Source organism: Prunus dulcis, chromosome 3 (assembly GCF_902201215.1).
Source record: "Prunus dulcis chromosome 3, ALMONDv2, whole genome shotgun sequence".
Taxonomy (NCBI): domain Eukaryota; kingdom Viridiplantae; phylum Streptophyta; class Magnoliopsida; order Rosales; family Rosaceae; genus Prunus; species Prunus dulcis.
Window position 1 is genome coordinate 14,787,423 of NC_047652.1, and position 19,636 is coordinate 14,807,058.

General features: G+C 40.5%; 1 protein-coding gene across 2 annotated transcripts; it reads left to right on the forward strand.

Annotated features, from left to right (window-relative positions):
* Positions 1 to 10,173: 10,173 nt before the first annotated feature.
* On the forward strand, positions 10,174 to 17,819 carry LOC117622464 (DEAD-box ATP-dependent RNA helicase 28-like). 2 transcript variants are annotated; one of them, XM_034353133.1, is made up of 21 exons: positions 10,174 to 10,457; positions 10,751 to 10,804; positions 11,179 to 11,463; positions 11,586 to 11,732; positions 12,286 to 12,471; positions 12,565 to 12,633; positions 12,785 to 12,891; positions 13,216 to 13,294; positions 13,700 to 13,873; positions 14,014 to 14,162; positions 14,315 to 14,410; positions 14,536 to 14,638; positions 14,834 to 14,896; positions 15,353 to 15,414; positions 15,597 to 15,693; positions 15,902 to 16,020; positions 16,100 to 16,142; positions 16,282 to 16,383; positions 16,731 to 16,829; positions 16,937 to 17,020; positions 17,380 to 17,819. In XM_034353133.1, exons 3-20 carry the CDS (start codon positions 11,203 to 11,205, stop codon positions 16,997 to 16,999), a joined length of 2,019 nt encoding a protein of 672 aa, XP_034209024.1. In that variant the 5' UTR covers positions 10,174 to 10,457; positions 10,751 to 10,804; positions 11,179 to 11,202; the 3' UTR covers positions 17,000 to 17,020; positions 17,380 to 17,819. The 2 variants fall into 2 exon arrangements, with proteins under 2 accessions (XP_034209024.1, XP_034209025.1); XM_034353134.1 differs by having other exon boundaries at positions 11,235 to 11,463.
* The last annotated feature ends 1,817 nt before the right edge of the window (positions 17,820 to 19,636 follow it).

A 19,636-nucleotide genomic window follows, 5' to 3' on the forward strand; every position in this document is an offset into this window, starting at 1 on the left:
ATAGCCTCCTGTGCCTCCGCCACTTTGCTCTTGGCCTGCTCATCTCGCCTCTTCAGCCTCTGGATCTCCTTGTCAGCCTTGGCCATGCTGACGTACATCTCGCCAAAGGCCTGCCAAAACAAAATCATGTTAGTCAATCCATACAAGAATAATCCAACACAAATACAACCAAAAAGGGCCTAAACACTTACATAAGCAGATGTGAGGATCGTCTTCTGGGCCCGATCAATGAAAGAAGAAGCTGGAGTCTTTGCAAGAGCCTCAGGGTCGCTCTTCACGCCTTCCAGGAAGACGTTCACTAAGGGCACCTCCTGCCGGTGCATAGCCAGGTTGACCTCCTTCTTCTGCTGCCGAAGCCTGCCGAAGTCAACCTTCTCTACCCCTTCAGCAAAAACATCCTCCATGCCGAAGGGTAGCTTCGGCGGTGCCTGCAGATCAAAGGGCGGAAGTCTCGGCCCCGACCCCATCACATGCTGATGAGCCTCCTCTATGGCTTTCCTCTTCCCCAGCACGTCCGCGACCCGACCCTCATCATCATCTCTGGGTCGTTTTCCAGCACTCTTCTCAGCTTTCTTGGCCCGAGACTCCCTCAGCCGCTTCTGCATCTCGGCCTCATCAATGTCTACGGCCACCTTCGTGCTCCCCCTTATGATGCCAGCCACTGTCAAAACAAACAAAACAATTATATTAGTCAAACTCACAAAGGTTCAGCACACAACCAAAAAGACAACCCAGGTACTTACTTCCTTGCAGCAGTCCGGACTCAAACAAATTCTTCTGCGTGACTAGGTTCCCGCACTCACGCTCAGTCTCTGATAGCTGCGCCCTCACCCACTCAACCTCGTCTTCTTGCTCCTTGGAGATAGGGCCCCACTTCACTGAACCTGCATCAAGAGTTAGAAACTACTTAGCCATTTACACCAGCACAAACAAAATACAGAACCAACAATAGGAGCCAAGACAATACAATCAAGCAATAGACAATCTTAAGGGATGGGGCCAAGGACCTATAGACTGGAAGTGGGTAGGAATGTGCTGGACAACGCTCTTCCCTGGAGGACACTCCCAATCCCCATAGGCCAAGCACCACCTGTTTCTCCAGGACTTTTGCGTTGTGGGCTTGTGTCCAATAAAATAGCCCCTCACCCTTGCCTTTCGGCAATTGGCCTGTACCCAGCCAAAATTTCCCTGTTGCTTCGAGATGGAGTACAGGTACATGAACTGCTCAAACGCTGGCTCCCCTAACCCAGCCAACCACCAAGCAATGTACACCCCGTGAAGAAGAATCCAGAAGTTGGGATTATACTGCCCCGGTGCATACCCCAACTTGGCCAACATCATCTGAACCCACGGATGAAACGGTAGTCTGAAGCCGTGCCGATACATATCTGTGAAAATCATCACGGAGCCATCCACGGGATATCTGACTACATCGGCCTTAGTGGGTAACCTCAAGCCCACATAGGCTGGCACACCAAAATCTTTCCGCAGCTGGGCCAATTTCGCCTCAAAATTCCAAGTGTGCTAGCCTACTCATAAAGCCCAAATCCAATTACAAGGCTAGGTCCCTAATTTGTTCAAGCCAAAGACCTAAATTTTATCAAGACACCCAAACCACCCAAACCAATTTCACAACATAATTTAAATGGACTTGCCGAACGGCAAGGCCCGGGAAATAACAAAATGGGGACTCACCTGCCTTATGGACGGTCTAGCTCGAGAGGTTATGTGAGCACAAAAACCCAGCTCCTTTTCGAGCCAAACGACTCCACACCCAGCTATTTTCGGGCCTAGCCTCACGGACACTGCAGCTGCACGTACAGGTGGGATCAGCCCACTTGCCGACGACAACAAACATGAGAATTTCAGTGGCCTTGCCGAACGGCAAGGCCCAAGAAAAATTTGCTGAAAGCCCTCGAAAAATACTCACCGTGATAAGCCCAACCTTTGCTCAACACTAACTGCCGAAGGAGACTAGCCCCTTGCGCACGATACCTAGCCTGCCGAAGACGTGCACACCTTCGTATCCTGCCGAAGACGTGCTCACCACTGCCCGGGTCCTTCGCCCGAATCAGTGCCGAACGGCAAGAGCCGAAGAGCCTAATATTTACGCCTTTGTCAAAGCTTGAAACAAGCCTAACACCACCCTTGCCGATCGGCAAGGGTTCCGCAGGTACTCCTCGGAAAGCAGCCTGCCGCAGCCGTGCTCAACACCGCCCAGCCCCTTCGCCCGAAGTTTCTTGCCAAACGGCAAGACCAGTCCCCAGCTTTTCCTTTGCTCGACAACCCAGCTGCCGCACCGCCAGCACCTCCCCGCACAGAACCTGCCGAAGCACCACACCTGCCGCAGCTGGACAGCCCAGCTCCCCTTGCCGAAACCTGCAAACGGCTTCAAAATTCCTCCCAGCCGCCCCTACCGATCGGTAGGCTTCAGCCAAAACCCTCCAAATTGCGCACGGCTTGCCGAAGTAACCTTGCCGAGGTAGCTTTGCCAAACTTACCGAAGAGGCTTTGGGGTTTAGGGTGCCGAATGGAATATTGGCTAATCCCCAATATTGGCTAAATCCCTAATTTTTATACCCCTCTCAAAACCCTAGCCTACTTACATGCCGAAGCCCACTTTGGCCCAACTATAGCCACTTGCCGAAGGCGAAATCCAAAAACGGCCTAGCTCCCGAGCTCAAAAAAAAATAAAAAATAAAAAATGGCTAGACCCTTGCCGAACGGCAAGGGCCATGGAGACTTTGTGGGGAAGTCCAAAATTTCCAAATGGCCCGGCCATTCGCAAAAAAATAAAAATAAAAAATAAATAAATAAATAAATAGTTGGACCCTTGCCGAACGGCAAGGGCCATGAAAACAACTTTGTAGTCCTAAAATTCCTTAATGGCCCGGCCATTTCCACCAAAAAAAAAAAAAAGAGAAGAAGAAATATTTGGCTAGACCCTTGCCGAACGGCAAAGGCCATGGACAAATTGTGGGGAGTCCAAAACTTTCACTCGACCCGACTCCTTCGAAGGTCTGGCCCCCCCACGGACCCAGCTCCCATCCTATCTGCAACATGCCCAAGTACCCAGGTACCCAGCTACCATGTGTTAACGCAACTCCTAGCTTGCCAACTTGGGGGACTAGGGAGTGCCCTGCGGCTCCCAATGAAGCTGGAATGCTCGGTTACAATTACAAAAACTCACAAGTTCCCAACCCAGAAGTTACTTCTCGACCGCGAACTTGGGGGACTACTATTTACACCATAATGAACCGAGCAGACCCAGCATCAAAGCGACTAGCACCAAGGCAACCACGCCTTCTCCCATGCCGAAGGAAGACACACTTCCGAGGTCGAGCAGACCCAGCACAAAGCGACTAGCACCAAGGCAACCATGCCTTCTCCCATGCCGAAGGAAGACACACTTCCGAGGTGCCAGACACCTGCCGAAGCTCCCAAATGCCAAACCTAATCTCCAGGACACGTGTCGCCACCACAACGGCTTGCACAAAGTCCCACATTGGAACTTTGTGCAAAGCTCCCACTTTCACCTCCCTATAAATAGGGAACAGTACCCAGGTAAAAACAAGAACTATTCTACTACTTTTACTGTTACTCTGCCAGAATTACTACCCGTAACTAACTTAGGCATCGGAGAGCCTTCGGCCGGCACCACACCGGTGTCCAAAGCTTAACGGTTGCTTCTCCCTTTTTACCTTTTGCAGGTTCCTCACCAACTCGTTTCACCAAGGGCCTCAGCCCTCTTCCCTGCTGAAGACCTAGCACATCTAATCACTAAGTTGGACTCAATAGTGGCCGGGCCATTTTGAGCATCAACAAACTCTTTGATTTTAAATCTTTTAAGTATTTAAAATTAAAATTTTAAGTAAAATAATAATTAAATAAGATTAGAAAACACTCTTTCTCCTTCTTTCTCGCCCCTTGCCAATGAGACCTACCCCTACCAGTAACCAAATTCCCTTGCGGCAACCCCAGCCACGTTCCTCACCTCGTTCAACGTCAACCACGCACCTCACCACAACAACCACCCACATTGACAAGACCCAATTGGGATCCTTCAGAGAAGAAGCATCGGGAGACTCGATCTGACCAAATTCATAGCTTTGAAGAACCACTGGCGCTCCAACTTGGTCTCATTGGAGCCAAAGCTAGTGGAGGGTTGTTCCTGAAAGGGAAAAGGAGCATGAGCCTTGCAGGCTTAGCAAAAGAAAGGTAAAACCGGTCGTACTCGATGATCATGTGGTCGAGGTACTTGTCGTTGGTGACGGAGATGAAGGCGTCGAGATCTTTATCGGGGACCTGGTACTTAAAGCAGACGACAGCGTTCAGGGTGTCGCAAAATGAGGTGAGCTTGGAGGTGAAAGCGGAGAGCTTGATGTTGCGATCTACGAAGATGATTTTGGTGTCGCCGCTAACATATGCGAGCTAATGATTGTGCAGGTGAGGCTGGTTGGTTGGGGGTGGGGTGGGTCTCATCGGGAAGAGGGGAGAGAAGGAGAAAAAGTTTTTTTTTAAATGTTATTTAATTATTATTTTACTTTATCTTTTAATTTTAAATACTTAAAAGATTAAAAATCAAAGAGTTAACTATGGTTATAAGTATGGACAATTGTCACGAGCAGTTTTATTAATTAAAAGGTTAGTGTACGCACTTCTAGAAGTCGGGGGTCAGGATTTTACTTAAAAGGTTATCTCGAGCAGTTTTATTAATTAAATATTCATGATGGTTTACCCAGGCATCCGGGACCAGACAGGCCTGCATGAGAGATCGTCAGGAGGTCTAGCGAGCTCGGACCAGGAGTGAGTGGACTTTCTTCCATAAATAATTTTATATAAATGAGTTTATATAAATAATTTTATATTGATTTTATATAAATAAGTTTATATGAATGAATTTCATTATTTGAACTTGAATAAGTTTTATGGAATGTTTTCCGAGCATGATTTATGCCGTAAAATACCTTTATTCCTATGCTGCTTAGTTGAGCATGCTAAAGTGTGATAGAAAGCATAGTTTGAGACTTGTATCAGATAAAATAGCAGCACATATTTATATTTAACAAAACTCAGTTATTTCTTAGGTTTTTCAAAAATATTTTATTTTAAAACCACAATGTACCTGTTTTTGGTGATTACCCTCAGATGGATCGATGTCTACGGACATCCAGTCTATTTACAGTTCTGTCAGTGCACTTGACATTGCCTCACGAGTTTCGTGGACGCTCGGACCGTGAGTGCCAGGATTTGCGGCTCAGCAGACTTGGTGTCCCGAGACCTGCCAGGATTTGCGGCTCGGCTGACTTTGTGTCCCCGAGACCTGCCAGGATTGCGGATCAGGCTGACTACTGTCCCCTGAATCCAACCAGAGCGGCTCGAGTCGACTTTGTGTCATCGAGACCTGCCAGCGGATCAGGCTGACTATAGTCCCTTGTATCCTGTTAGTTTGCAGCTCGGATAGACTTTGTGTCGCCGAGACCTGCCAGGGGAATTGACGGAATTACAGGGGTACATCCGCGTGGTAGATTTGATTGATTTTAGTGCTTTGATTCAAGTTTTGAGTACATTGCTTTTATGCAGGTTTGGATTTCAATACTTTCATGCAAGTTTCATTGCTCTTGAAAGCGATAGCATATATTTTTATAAATATGTAATTGCGTTGATTTTAATATGTTTCAAAGCTAGTTTAGATATTCAGTTTAATCAACTGTATTTGATTTCATTGTTTTTATTCGAGAATTATCGAGTTCGAATATGATTTACATATAATACCTTGAGTTTAGTATGTTTTAAATGCAGAATACGTATTTAGATTTATTTCACTATTTTTACAATAGGGGTTAGTGACAGGACCCGACCCAATTTCCGCTTTGGAATCCGAGCCGAATCCTGTGCGTGTCCGACACCTGGCGAATGTCGGGCACGAATGACCTTTTTACCCTTTCCTTTACAAATTTCTTTTAAAATTTTCTCCCGACTTCTGCAGAAAATTCGGCAGAGTCTCCCCTGTATTTTGACCAAACCCAAAATCTTCCACCTGTTAAACAGTCTCAAATAACCTACCAACTGCCAGACTAAGTCAACAAACAGATCTTAATTCCAATTTCCTTATGTTCAACAAGATATCAGAGCATTTCTATACAAATTTATAGAATTAAGAAAAGTTACAAACGAACTCCTACACTTTGGTGGTGGGTCGGGAGCTAGGATGATGGCCCGGGCGGTTTCCTTCATTCTTCTACGGCCTGGGGGCGAAAAACAAGTTAAAATTGTGAGTGGACCAAAAATCAAGTTCGTAAACACATTTGAGAATATAATAACCCCTGTTTGAAAAACATAGGGATTTAAAAACTATGATCTGATTATAATCAATTCAAGATATCCAATTAAACATAAATAAACATAACTATGTAAATATTCACGTACTAAGCAAAATATATCAGTATAGCACATGTTTGAGTATCGAATGTACTGATAGAAATGGATGACACAATAACTGCATTAAAAGCTTAAAAATTCTTTAAAACTGCCACCTAATTGTACCCCTGAAAACTGTCAATTCTCTGGCAGGTCTCGAGCGTCACACAGGCTACCCGAGCCGCAAACTGGCGAAATCAGGGGACTATGATCAGCCTGTCACGCCGGCAGATTTCTCGATGACACCAAGTCACTCGAGTCGCTCAGGCAGGATGCAGGGGACCGTAGTCAACCTGATCCGCAATCCTGGCAGGTCTCGGGGACACGGAGTCAGCCGAGCCGCAATCCTGGCAGGTCTCGGGACACCAAGTCTGTCGAGCCGCAAATCTTGGCACTCACGGTTCGAGCGTTCCCGAAACTCGTGAGGCAAGTCAAGTGCACTGACTAACTGAAATCGGACCGGATGTCCGTCGACATCGGTCCAACTCTGGGTAATCACCAAATCAAGAGTGGGTACATGGTGGTCTAAAATAATTATCTCTGATATAATCTGATATCCTCTGAACTCTGATAATTCTGAACTAAGCTACTCTTTTTGGCTCAAAAACCACAAATCTGCTGCTTGGCTAATTTTATAAAAATAAAGGTATATGCATAATAAACTTCATGCTAAATCACTTATTCAAGATCAAATATAAAATATAATTATAAAATCTTTTTAAGAAAGAAAAGTCCACTCACAGCTGGTCCGAGCTAGCTGGACCCTTCGAAGGTCCCTCCTGTGGATTAGCTGGACTCCTGGTGCCTGATTATCCAAGAATAATAAATTAATAAACTGTTGGATAAAAGAAATTTAAATTAAACACCCTGCCCCCGGCTCCTAAAAATGCGTGCATTTCAATCTAGGTTACTCCTATGCCCACAATAGCCTTTTCAGACACCTGGACCAGTTTGGAAGGTCCGACGCTCAACTAAGCGATACACTGCCAGATCGGCCGACCCGGGACCCGTGGGGTCCACAATCTCCGATGGCCAATCTGGGCTTCCCTGAAGGTTTCTCATAGAACGGGAACCAAGTTCTGCGAGTTTGGTCCGAATCGGGCGGTCGGATTGGCCAAAATCGCGTTATCGCTTAAAACCCAAACCCTAGCCCCATGGTTCGCGATTCCGGAGTATCCGGGACTCCGATTCGCGATCCGTTGAATCCTACACGATCCTGAAATCACGTAGACCGACATATCCAAAATTCAGCGCGATCCAACAATTAAACGACACTGCACCCACGGATCGCGCGATATGGAAAATTCGTTCGGGGCTCAAACGGACTCCGAATCGAGATTCGCGAAATCCCACGCGCTCATGACGACACGAGAACCTCAAAACTGGCCAGAGCCATGCCACCACCGTGGCCCACGCGCCGCCACACACGCGGGCAGATCGGGTGTCCAAAGCGATTACGGTCCGTCGAAAAATCTTAGAATCGAGACTCCAAACTCCTACCCTAGGTAAAACACCCCATTTGGAGTCACTTTTGTTCTTGGACAACCCCCAAAAAGTGGCCGAAAATGGCCGATCACGGTGGCCGAAGTTCGACCGATTTTCAATTCGAAAATTAAGCAACCTAGAGATGAAATCGATCTAAACCCAGCCAACCATCAGTTAGAGCACTCAAAATAGGTGGAAAACCATACCTCACTCGAAAGATTTGGTGGCGAAATGAGGGAGAACGATTGAGTGGAAGTTTGAGTGAAAACCGGCGAAAAATCGCCAGTTTCCGGCGAGTTCCGGTCGTCCCGTGGGCGGCGACTGGTCGGGGAAGATCGGCGACGATGAGCTGGTCCGGTTGGCACCGACGGCGAAGGTCACCGTGACCTGTGGCGGCGACGGGCTGATCTGAAACGGGGGAGGGCTGCGGGTCGCGCGACGCGGGAGAGAGAAATGAGGAGAGAGAAGGGAGAAGGAGAGATAAAAATCTGACTTTTCCAAATTACCATTTTGCCCTTCGCGATATTTTGACCGTATTTTCTTCGTTAGAACTCCGATTTGGATCTACTCCGTGTCTACGGACTCGTTTCGCCGCGCTCTACGCAACAGCGCAAACGAAATTCCCGAATTCTTTTCCGATCAAAAAGTCAAATTTCCCCCTTTTAAAAAAAATGCGAGGGCAAAATCGTCTTTTGGCTAGAATAAAGAAATCTTAATTTTTGTGATATTTTGGTTTGGGTTCTTACAGTTAGTATATTCTTAGATATTATGAACCTTTATTTTTGGTTCACTCACACTTTCAACTGTTTTGCGCCCCAAGGCTGTAGCGTGCACAAGACATCCACCACCGGGCCATCGTGACTTCAGCGTCTTCTAGTTCAAAAGTGTTGGTACGTAACCAATTAAGAAATCCGTAAACTATCAAAATTGCTCTGATATATTGCCCTAGAATGTGAGAATGGAACTTTTAGCATGTTTATTGAAGTGCTGGCAGTTGGTTGTGTAGATATTTTGCTCATTCTGACATGTGAAAATTTTGGGATTGAGCAAATTACAGGGGAGACTCTGCCGAAATTTCGGTAGAAGTTAAGGTCAAAATTTTAAGAAAAGGGCAAATAGGTCATTTGTGCCTGACATTTGTCAAGTGTCGGACACGCACAGGTCGAATTCCAAAGCGGAATTTGATTCGGGTCCTGTCATGAGATTACTAATGCAATTGTATTGTTTTGAAAGTTGAGATGAATTTTATTAGTAGATTGGTTCATTTGGTTTATGGCAACCTGAGACTAGAATATATGATGCTTAATTGCTTGGATATAATTGAATGCATGCTGAACGATTGAGTTATATAAATATTTGATGACATGTGAAAATTTTGGGAAATGAGTAAATTATAGGGAAAACTCTGCCAAATGTTCGGTAGAAGATAATCTTATTTTAAAAAGTGGATTTTTAGTTAGAAGGGCAGTTTGGTCTTTATGCCCAACATTAGCTAAGTGTCGGACACTCACAAGGTTCGGCTCGGATTCCAAAGTGGAATTTGGGTCGGGTCCTGTCAGCAAATATGTTACATCTTTTAAATTTATTAGGGTTTTAATTGCTAACAGTGGCACGCTCACATAAATGAAAGTTGATCTAGAGACCATTAATGGTTAAAAAAATGAAAGTTTATCTAGAGACCATTAATGGTTAAAAATAATACTTTAAACGAGTACATAGTGCTACATGTAAGTTAGGAGTACAAAGGCCGATCCTGAATTCTTTAAGGCCCGTGACGAAAGGTTAAGTTATGCCCCTTTATAGACACAATAATTTCTCAACAAAAAAAATTGAAGAACTTTTAATGGCTAAGATTGAATGTAGACTCAATTAAGGCCAACAATTAATACACATTGGGAAAAAAAAAAAAAAACATTTCAAAACAGTTTAAATATTTTTATTTTGTCTCTCCTCCCTCCTAACTCTGCATTCTCCTTTTGTTTTCAACTCGCTATACATCTTTCATCACTCTCAAGTCCACCCACCTGAAAATTATTCTTTTATGGCAATCGATAAATGAGAACAAAAGGTCAGCAATCATAAAGAAAATCATACATGAAAATAAAGTGTCCATTTGACATTATTTATTTGAGGTGATAAGTAATTTTTTATAAATTTTAGAAAGCTCAATCCATTTGATAAACTGGCTTTCTTTTTTTTGGCAAAAAGAAATGACTTCTTAAATAGAATATTAATTGTTTTAAAAAACTAAGATAGATATATGCGGGTTACTTTAGAAATTTTTGGGCCCTGGGCTTGTGCCCTGCTGGCCCTGGGCCAGGGCAGGCACACCGCCGCCTTGCCTCGCCTCTCTCAGCCTCGATTACCCTTTCGCCGTCGACAATCTGAAACTCAACCCTAATCTCTGGTTTCAGTTTCTCTCTCTCTCTCTCTCTCTCTTCTCTCTCCCTCTCTCTCTCTCATCTCATCATCTCATCATCTCATCCTCACATCTCTCATTGATTTGAAGCTTACCAGTGGAATCTGAATCGCCATCTCCTCCTCCTCATCAGGTAAATTTTTTATCCAACCCTAATTCTGAAATTGAGGGTTTCAATGAGGGCTTCGAATTGGGAATTCTAGGGTTTCGATTTAGGGTTAAATGATGCTTTTGAAGTCGGAATACAATTATTATGCATGTCAATTTTGGGGTATAGTTTAGGGCTTCGACTTTAGGGTTTCGGTTAAAGGGTTTGAAATTAGGGATTCCAATTGGGTTTCGGTTCTGGGGTTTAATTAACCAATTCAGTCTTCAATTGGGTGTGTAATTAAGCTTTTCTAATGATGTTTAATTGATTTTTGGCAGGGATTGGTTACTGAGCTTGGATTGGAGCTGTTGTTGCTGGCTGGCTTTATAGAGGTACATACAGAAATTAATCTGCAATTTGGGGTTTATTGAGATTTCATTTGAAGTAAAATAAATCTGGAATTTGGGGTTTATATGGGGTTTAATTTGAATTGAATTATTATGCAATTTGGGGTTTAATTAGGGTTTAATTTGGGTATAATTAATATGTTTGGTAGCTGAGAAAAGGTATGGAAAGAAAATATTTATTTTTATATATTTTTTGTCTAAAGTTTTCTGTCTGGTTGTTGAGAATTGGGTGATGAAACAAAAATTGTAATTCTTCTTGTGTTTGGTCATTTTTGGACGTTTTCTTGGTTTGAGCTTTTGTTTTTATGTTTTTATCGAAATATACTGCTGTGCACAAAGCTAACAATTAGTTCATATAGAAGCTAAGGCTGATCTTTATTCCAATGACTCCGAGTTTTGTATTTGAACCCCCAAGTGATGAAGAATATTTCGATGAAGAACAAGGTCTCCGTGATGGAAATTTTCAATCCTCATGGGACTTTGCATCTTACTTTGAAATGGTCTCCCAAGAACACGCCTGTGGAAGCACAACCTCCGTCGATTTCAAGATCACCAAAGCCCTGCAGCAACAACTAATCTTACACCATAGTGCTGCTGACGAAGATGACGAGGCTATTAGCTCGGAATGCGAATCCGACAAACAAGTAACCACTAGCTATTCATTTCTTTTTACTTGGTTTTTGAATATGATTTTATTTTCATTAATTCAATCAAACTAAAAATTATTAAAGAGTAAATATCTTTGGGTTGTTGTGGATTTGTTTAGGAAGATTATAAAGAGCCAGAATCCAATGAGGAAGAAGACCAGGTGGAAGGTGATAATGATTGTAATGCTCCTTCTAATGGGAATAATAATAAGCCATTGCTGCGGGCTTGCGATGAGTTGGACCATACCAAGCCCACTCCAATTCAGGTTTAGAATTTTATACCACGGACAAATTTCTTCTTGTTGTTTCCACTTATTTTTATTTCATGCACTGTATATCCATATTGACAAAACATTAAACAAAATGTTGACCAGCTGGGCTCGACGTCCATGAGGGTAGCCATGGTCAACGGGGCACGTATGCATGTATTAGTGTCATGTGTGTAAGTCTAATAGTTATTGATGGAGTGCAATGCATGTTTTGTGACTTAGAATTGGTGAATGAAAAAGGAGACCAAAAATAAAAAAATAAAACTGAAAACTGAAAAAAAATTTAGATAGATTTCAAAATATGGTTTGATTTTGAAACATTTTTAGATTTCAAAAAAATTGAATGAAATCTGAAGACTGAAATGAAATAATTATCAAATGCGCTCTAAGTAGCCCAAGTAAAGGAGATCCCAGTTGCTCTATGCAACCCAAGACAGAGCCTAATATATCTTTTAGCAGCTCAGTGTCCTAAGAGATTACTAAATATTGTTTTTTTTTTCATTACAATGAATATTGTTGGTTGTTGATTATTTTGGAAAATTATAAGCAGCCTGAAGACGAAGAGGAAGGCGATGATGATTCTCCTCCTAATATTGCCGATGACAATAATCAGCCTTTTTTTGCTCCGTTAGAGGGAATGTCATTTCATGCAAATTCATTCATAGAGTTGAATTTGTCGCGGCCTTTGCTTCGCGCTTGTGAGAAATTGGGCCATACCAAGCCCACTCCAATTCAGGTTTACAATCCTATACCATTGACAGATAATTCATTTCTTGTTATATCTTCTTATGTCATATGAGTTTTATTGAATTTATTGGGGTTTGTGTAGACAGCGTGCATACCATTAGCCCTGGCCGGGCGTGACATATGTGGGAGTGCCATTACTGGTTCTGGAAAGGTAAATTAGTTTGTTAAGATCTCTTTGTACCATGTAACTAGGGATTGCGTTATTGGTTGTAGTTTGATCAAAAGTGTCTTTAGTTCACATCATAGCAAATCTTTCTATTTTGGTGCAATCAGCTAATGCGTTCGTTGTCATTTTTGCACAGACGGCTGCCTTTGCATTACCAACTTTGGAGAGACTATTGTTTCGCCCCAAGTGGGTGCCAGCTATAAGGGTCCTTGTTTTGACCCCAACCAGGGAACTCGGGCTTCAGTAAGTTTAAGATAGTTCCACCATTTCTTACTATTGACAACTACATTGTAAGAATGATTGATGATAAGGGATGGATGAAATTGGGTGACAGATTTGTAGATTCTTGAGTTTCTTCTAGTCAATCTAATTCTTATTTTGATGGCCAATTTTAATTTTTGTTGATGATTTTGATAGCCTATTTCATCAGATTATACGAGTTGATTGAACATAATTGTGTTCTTATTGAGGAACAGTTCTTTTAATATCTTATTCCTAATATATTTTTGTGATTCTTGTCTTGCCTAATTAGTTTTGGATCTAAATTTTAACACTCTTTAATTTCAGGGTTCTAAGTATGATTGAGAAACTTGCCCAGTTTACGGATATAAGATGTTGCCAAGCTGTTGGAGGGCTTCCATTAAAGGTTTGATTTACTTTCATTTCTTATCCCTTATTTTGATTTTCCTGTTTTGAGGCGATGTGGATTCTTACATCTTTTAATATGATATAACCGTATTTTTTCACACAATGGAAAAGTTTGTTTCTAGGGAATAATAGGATACCTTAAACATCCAACTCATATTGATTTTGTCCCTACCTACCCCAATGATGTAACATATTTCTACACATATGAGGACTTTGAGTAAACATTAAAATCACGTCACACCTTACAAGGGCAAAATAAACATATTAACTGAAAGGTTATGCATGTGGATTGAATGCATATGTCGTGTGGCTCATCACGTAATGCAATCCAGTCAACTTCTGTTTACTTTTATGCTCATCTGTTTTCATAAAAAATGGGGTGGTGATGCCATTTTTTTATCAGGCGCAGGAGGCAGCCTTGAGGTCAAAGCCAGATATTGTTGTGGCTACTCCAGGACGCATTATAGATCATTTACATAATTCTATGTCTGTGGATTTGGAAGATCTTGCTGTTCTAATTCTTGATGAGGCAGATCGACTTTTGGAGGTTGGATTTAGTGCTGAAATTCGCGAGCTGGTATGCTCTGCTCTCCTTTGGTGCATGCATGATAACAATTGGGATATAGCTGATTTCCTGAAAAACCAAAATATATGCTTTTTTATCTGTCTTTTTGGAATTATTTCACATTTTTTAATCATTCATGGTTTGCATGCCAGATTCGTTTATGCCCCAAAAGGAGACAGACCATGCTATTTTCAGCTACGATGACTACTGAAGTTGATGAACTTGTCAAGCTTTCTCTTTCCAAACCACTACGTCTCTCAGCCGACCCATCTGCTAAACGGCCAGTGGCACTAACCGAGGAGTAATTCGATTAGACTCGTTTGTGCTTTGATAAACTTAGTTATAAATGTTGCAGAATTTGATTATATAATTCAATCGTGAGCACGTATATGTTAAAAACTTTCTGTATGATTGATCACCTCTTTGTCTGTTGTCATTATGACTGACATGTAGGGTGGTTAGGATACGACGAATGAGTGAAGTAAATAAGGAAGCAGTTCTACTTGCATTGTGTTCAAAGACATTCACTTCTAGAGTGATAATATTCAGGTTTGTAGTCTTGCTGGTAGCTGTTATTGTCTTAATAAATTAATATTTGAGTTTAGTTCCTTATTTTGGTTGATGACTTGATATCTTTCATCAGTTTTGTATAATCATATTTCATCTTCTGTCAGTGGCACAAAACTGGCTGCACATAGGTTGAAGATTTTATTTGGGTTAGCTGGCTTTAAAGCAGCTGAGCTTCATGGAAATCTTTCTCAAGACCAGCGTCTACATGTGAGTACTGGAGTGCCTTGATATACTGTTTGTTTGTCCGAGTTCTTTTTATAATCAGTTTGTTGTATTGTCCTATATATACACACACACATTTATAATCGAAACCTGTTGGGTATATGCGATAGTCTGTTGCTTATATCTTACTACCGTCTTTAATTTAATCTGTGACAATCCTACTTTTTATTGTTTGTGTAGGCGTTGGAACTTTTCAGGAAGCAGAACGTTGATTTTTTGATTGCAACTGAATTGGTTTCCCGGGTAAGAACTTGTTCAAATTTCTTTTTTGGTATGCATTAGTGCTGCTAGATGTGTGTGAGCATCTTAGTCACTCATGCCTTTGTATTTTAATCTTACTTTCTCAGACTTTGGCCGATGTTGGGCATTGTACCAATACTTAATGGTCATTATCATACTGCCTCTGTTACACGTAGGAACCTACACATTCATTTATTAAAAAACTTCATATGGATTTCCAGCCAGAATTTCAAGAAAACTGGTGGCCATAATAATCTATTATTATAATCCACCTCTGCTCTTTGAGTCCCCTTGTTAGCCTGCATATGTTATTTTATTTTTTTGCCTGTGTATTTGATGGGCAAGGAGATGGGTGAGGTTGTTGGATTGTGGTCTTTTCCTCCTTCTCCATCTGGACTCTGCATGAAATATGAAAAGTTTGCTGCTTTATAGAAACTAATAAATCACTAACTTCTGTAGGGCATTGACATTGCTGGTGTTCAGACAGTTATCAACTATGAATGTCCTACTCATCTTACAAGGTAATGACAGGATCTCTCATTGTTACAATAGGTTCATCATAGTCCTACCATTAGCATACCGTCATAAGTACAGCTTGCTTGCATTTTGTATTTTCTGTATCCACTTATGGTGTGTGTGTTATTCCTCTTTAATCTCATTTGTGCTTCCTTTTGACTTCAACTACGTTTATTTCTTGGTGCAGCTATGTCCATCGAGTGGGTCGTACAGCAAGGGCTGGTAGAGAAGGATATGCTGTTACTTTTGTGACAGATAATGACCGATCTCTTTTGAAAACCATTGTGAGCATCTTCTTCTTCCTTACACTGTTCTAAGGCTGTTTCTTCTTTTACGGGTTCATACTCAAAATTTTCTAATTAATGCTCTTGAGATCCAGCATTTACGTTTACATATCTATTTTGTACTCTTATCCAAGTTCAAAATTGATGTTGTGGTTTTAGTAAAATTATGATTTTAACCTACCTGTTACATGGGTATTCAATTTAATAGGCAAAAAGAGCTCGTTCAAAACTGAAGAGTCGAATTGTTGCCGAACAATCAATTATTAAGTGGTCCCAGATAATTGAGCAAATGGAAGATCAAGTGGCTGCAATTCTGCTAGAAGAAAGGTTTTAGTATTGTGCTTCACATAGGTTTACTTATTTAATTGTCTTTTGTGAAACTATTAAAGATTGTCAACATATGCAGGGAAGAACAAGCATTGAGAAAAGCTGAAATGGAAGCAACAAAGGTATTTCACACCTCTCTTCCCTTTCCTGCCTAATTGTTGTCATTTTGAGCGCACAATCTGCAATCAGATGGTTGATCCTAGGAAAGTTGATGTTATCTGTTATCATTTCTCTGATTTTATGTTTGTGGCCTTTATACAGGCAGAGAATATGATTGCACACAAAGATGAAATTTATTCACGCCGCAAGAAGACCTGGTTTCAGACAGAAAAGCAAAAGAAGATGGTAGTGAATGCAGCTAAGGTAATTTCTTGTTTCAATGATGTTTGTTTTGTCAACATGATTTCTTCATGTACAAATTTTGTTTAGTTAACTGACTACAAAATTGACATAAGAAAAAAAAATTCCAACATATTGAAAATATCCTTGATATGGGCACTTAAAATGCCATTTATATTATTATATATTCGTGTTCCCATTTTTTAGTTCTTTTTGCTGATAGGAGTAAGAATGCTATTAAGTGCAATCTTAGATCTTCAACATAGCCTTAATTTTCACTAAGATGACCAAAAAAAAATTTCTACTGCAAGTATTTTTCTTAAATGGGAAGTAACAATGTACACCATGACATCAGAGTTTTTCATTGACAGGCATCCCTTGGAAGAGAAAAGCATTCTGGAAATGAGGTAATCAGTGCCCAACAAGCCGAAGACTTAAAAATGAAAGTAAAGACGAAGCAGGAGCGTGAGGTGACTATAATCACTCATCAAAGTCTAGGATTTTTCATATCTATGTTTGATTGATAGTTTTATTTATTTATTCTGCATGTAACTTGATATGTCTGGATCTGGAACAGAAAAATTTGCCTCGCAAGATGCGCCGGAAATTGGAAGCAGCTAGAGAAATGTTAAGAGGATGAAAATCAAATGGAAAGTTAAAGTTAAAAGAGATATTTAGTGATATACCCATTTCTAGCACTAATATTATAAATAAACCCTACACAATTGAATTCCTATAAACAAACCCAAAAAAAAACCCAAAAAATGATAGCTAGCCTTATTGAATTTAATATTGATTATTAAATTACTTTGATGCCCTATTGAGTGCTTTGGGTATTTTTATGAGATTTTGGGGTTGGGCTTGTTTTAAGAAATTGATGGCAGTTTTGTAATTTATAAGAAGTTAAAAGCTTTTTTGTTATGTTGTAAATGGCTTTGGGTGTGTTTCTAAAGTCCATTTTATATAGGGTATTTTTATAATTTGGGCCCCCATATTGGGTATAATAGTGAATCTCCCAAGTTAAAATTACCCATGCCACCTCAGCCAACTTAATGATTCTTTCCACAAAATAGATAGTGGGGCAACGTGACTCACGGAAATAAAGCTCAGGAGGTATACAAGGTCATCTTAAAGTTCAGGGGCAAACTGAGACAAAATTGAAAGCACATGAGGCATTTCAATATTTTTTTTATTATTGCGGTCTATTAGTATAAATTAATACTAACCCCCGTTTTCAAGGATTTTTCTCAGATATATCTTTCCCTCTTTTTATGTTTTCATCACTCAGTCTTGAGTCTTCTTTAACCTTACAGTTGAAAACCTCTCTCTCTCTCTCTCTCTCTCTCTCTCTCTCTCTCTCTCTCTCTCTCTCTCGTCCTAAACCGACCGAACTCGAATTTTATAGATTGTAATCAAAATATCTTATTCGATAGGCATATGGTATGATAATTTGTACTCAATGTCACTTTTGAGTTTCAGTTTCGTGATTATATTGTAGTTGGTCGATTATAATTGTGTCATGATTATATTCGGTTTCTAATCACGCACTTTCTGACTAAATATAAAGCTTGAGCCTAGGAAAAACTAATGAAGATGATTAAGCCAATTATGTTAGTTAAGTTTAGTTAATCAATTAAATCAAAAGTAATCAAGAAATTAAGTAATCAAACGTGTGATGTTAGGTTAGGCCTTAAAATGCAATTCGGGATTTTAGGCCCCTTGAGCTTGTAACTTGAGTTGTACGACAACTTAATTTCAACAGGCCCAATAGGCCCATTGACTTGGCATGGCCGGCCACGTACGAGACATATTGGGTTTCACTTGTTTTAAGCACTATTTAAAGAAAAGAACCTTGTCTCTCTCTTCCTATTCAGCGTTTAAGCATATGAGATTTTTGAGGCTGAGAAGCAACACTCCTATTCTCTCCTAGGAAAAAATGGCTCGCTCACAGAAGATTGCTAACACCATCATGTCTCTATGGTTTCATCTATTACATATGTGCCCTAAGGCAAATCATAGGAACATGTGTTCCTAAATTTATTAGCAAAGGAGAAGTTATTCTTTTATGTATTTCAAGAATAAAAGAGTCCAAGAATAGAGACATCATATCTCTATTTGTTGCCTTAAATTTCTATAATCTATCGCTAGAAACAAGTCAAATGTATTCATTTCAATGAAAATATTTTTGTTCACAACTTTAACTTAAGACGTATTATCATCACTCTTTCAACACTTGACATGTGTCTATTGATATAACCATAGTTAATTATTCACTTTGAATTTATGTAATTATGGTTAGACTCATGGACATATGTCAAATATTGAGAATGATGGTGATGGTATATCTTGGGTTAAAGTGGTGAGCAAAAATGCTCTCCATTTCAATAGAGCACAATGATGTAATTTTTTTCCCTCTAGCTTTTTTTTGGTCTGAACCACAAGGTGGTCCTGGATGGACCCCAACTATGAGTGGCACCTTCAAGCCTTAACCACAACCTAGACTAATCCTCCAGCTTTAAATTTACCTTCTTTTTTGTGTAAGACTTCGAGATTTGATAGGAGCCACGCATTCAAAAACTTGTATTACAGAGCCTTTAGAAAAAGAGATAAAGCTCAAACAAAAAGAAAAATAATAAAGAGAAATATTATAGAACCTTTAAAAATTTGTATTTCACATTTTTAAAATTTTTCCTTGGTCCTATTTCCTACCGATCACAAAACGCACAATTGTCAAGCAGATACAGGAGCAAAGTCTTGAGTAGAGAAGAACTCCAAAAACCTAATTAACCTTTCACAATGGCAAAATGGAACAGAAAAGACTTGGGCTGCCCATTGTTTCTTCGACGGAAACCCTAGGTGGTGAATATGAAGATGAAACCGATACTGATGACGAACCTGGCGCAGTTTTCATAAATCAAATTTGTGATTCACCATAGTTAAGTAGACTTTTAGTGTTCCTACATTAAAATTAAGGGACATACATAGCATGAGCTTATAAAGAGTTGAACTACTCTCCTTATTTCCAATTAATTTTGAGGTGAAACCTCAACTTCTTCATGGTATTACAAAGCATGGTCGATAATCAATCCTTTTCTTTTTCGTCGATAAACTCTTTGAGTGGACATTCGACATTATACTAATTTTCATATGTCAATCACATATTTGGATTAAAATCACTAAGTTGGCAGAAGACCAACGCCTATTTATCTTCTTAAAGCATTTGCCCCATCTTAACAAATGATTGGTCTCACTCTCCCATAAGTTATACAACTTAAAG

Coding starts and splice junctions, on each gene's coding strand:
- LOC117622464 (XM_034353133.1), top strand. CDS start 11,203: ATGACTCCGAGTTTTGTATTTGAACCCCCAAGTGATGAAGAATATTTC. Junction 12,892..13,215: donor ACCAGGGAACTCGGGCTTCA/GTAAGTTTAAGA, acceptor CTTTAATTTCAG/GGTTCTAAGTATGATTGAGA. Junction 14,163..14,314: donor CCAGTGGCACTAACCGAGGA/GTAATTCGATTA, acceptor ACTGACATGTAG/GGTGGTTAGGATACGACGAA.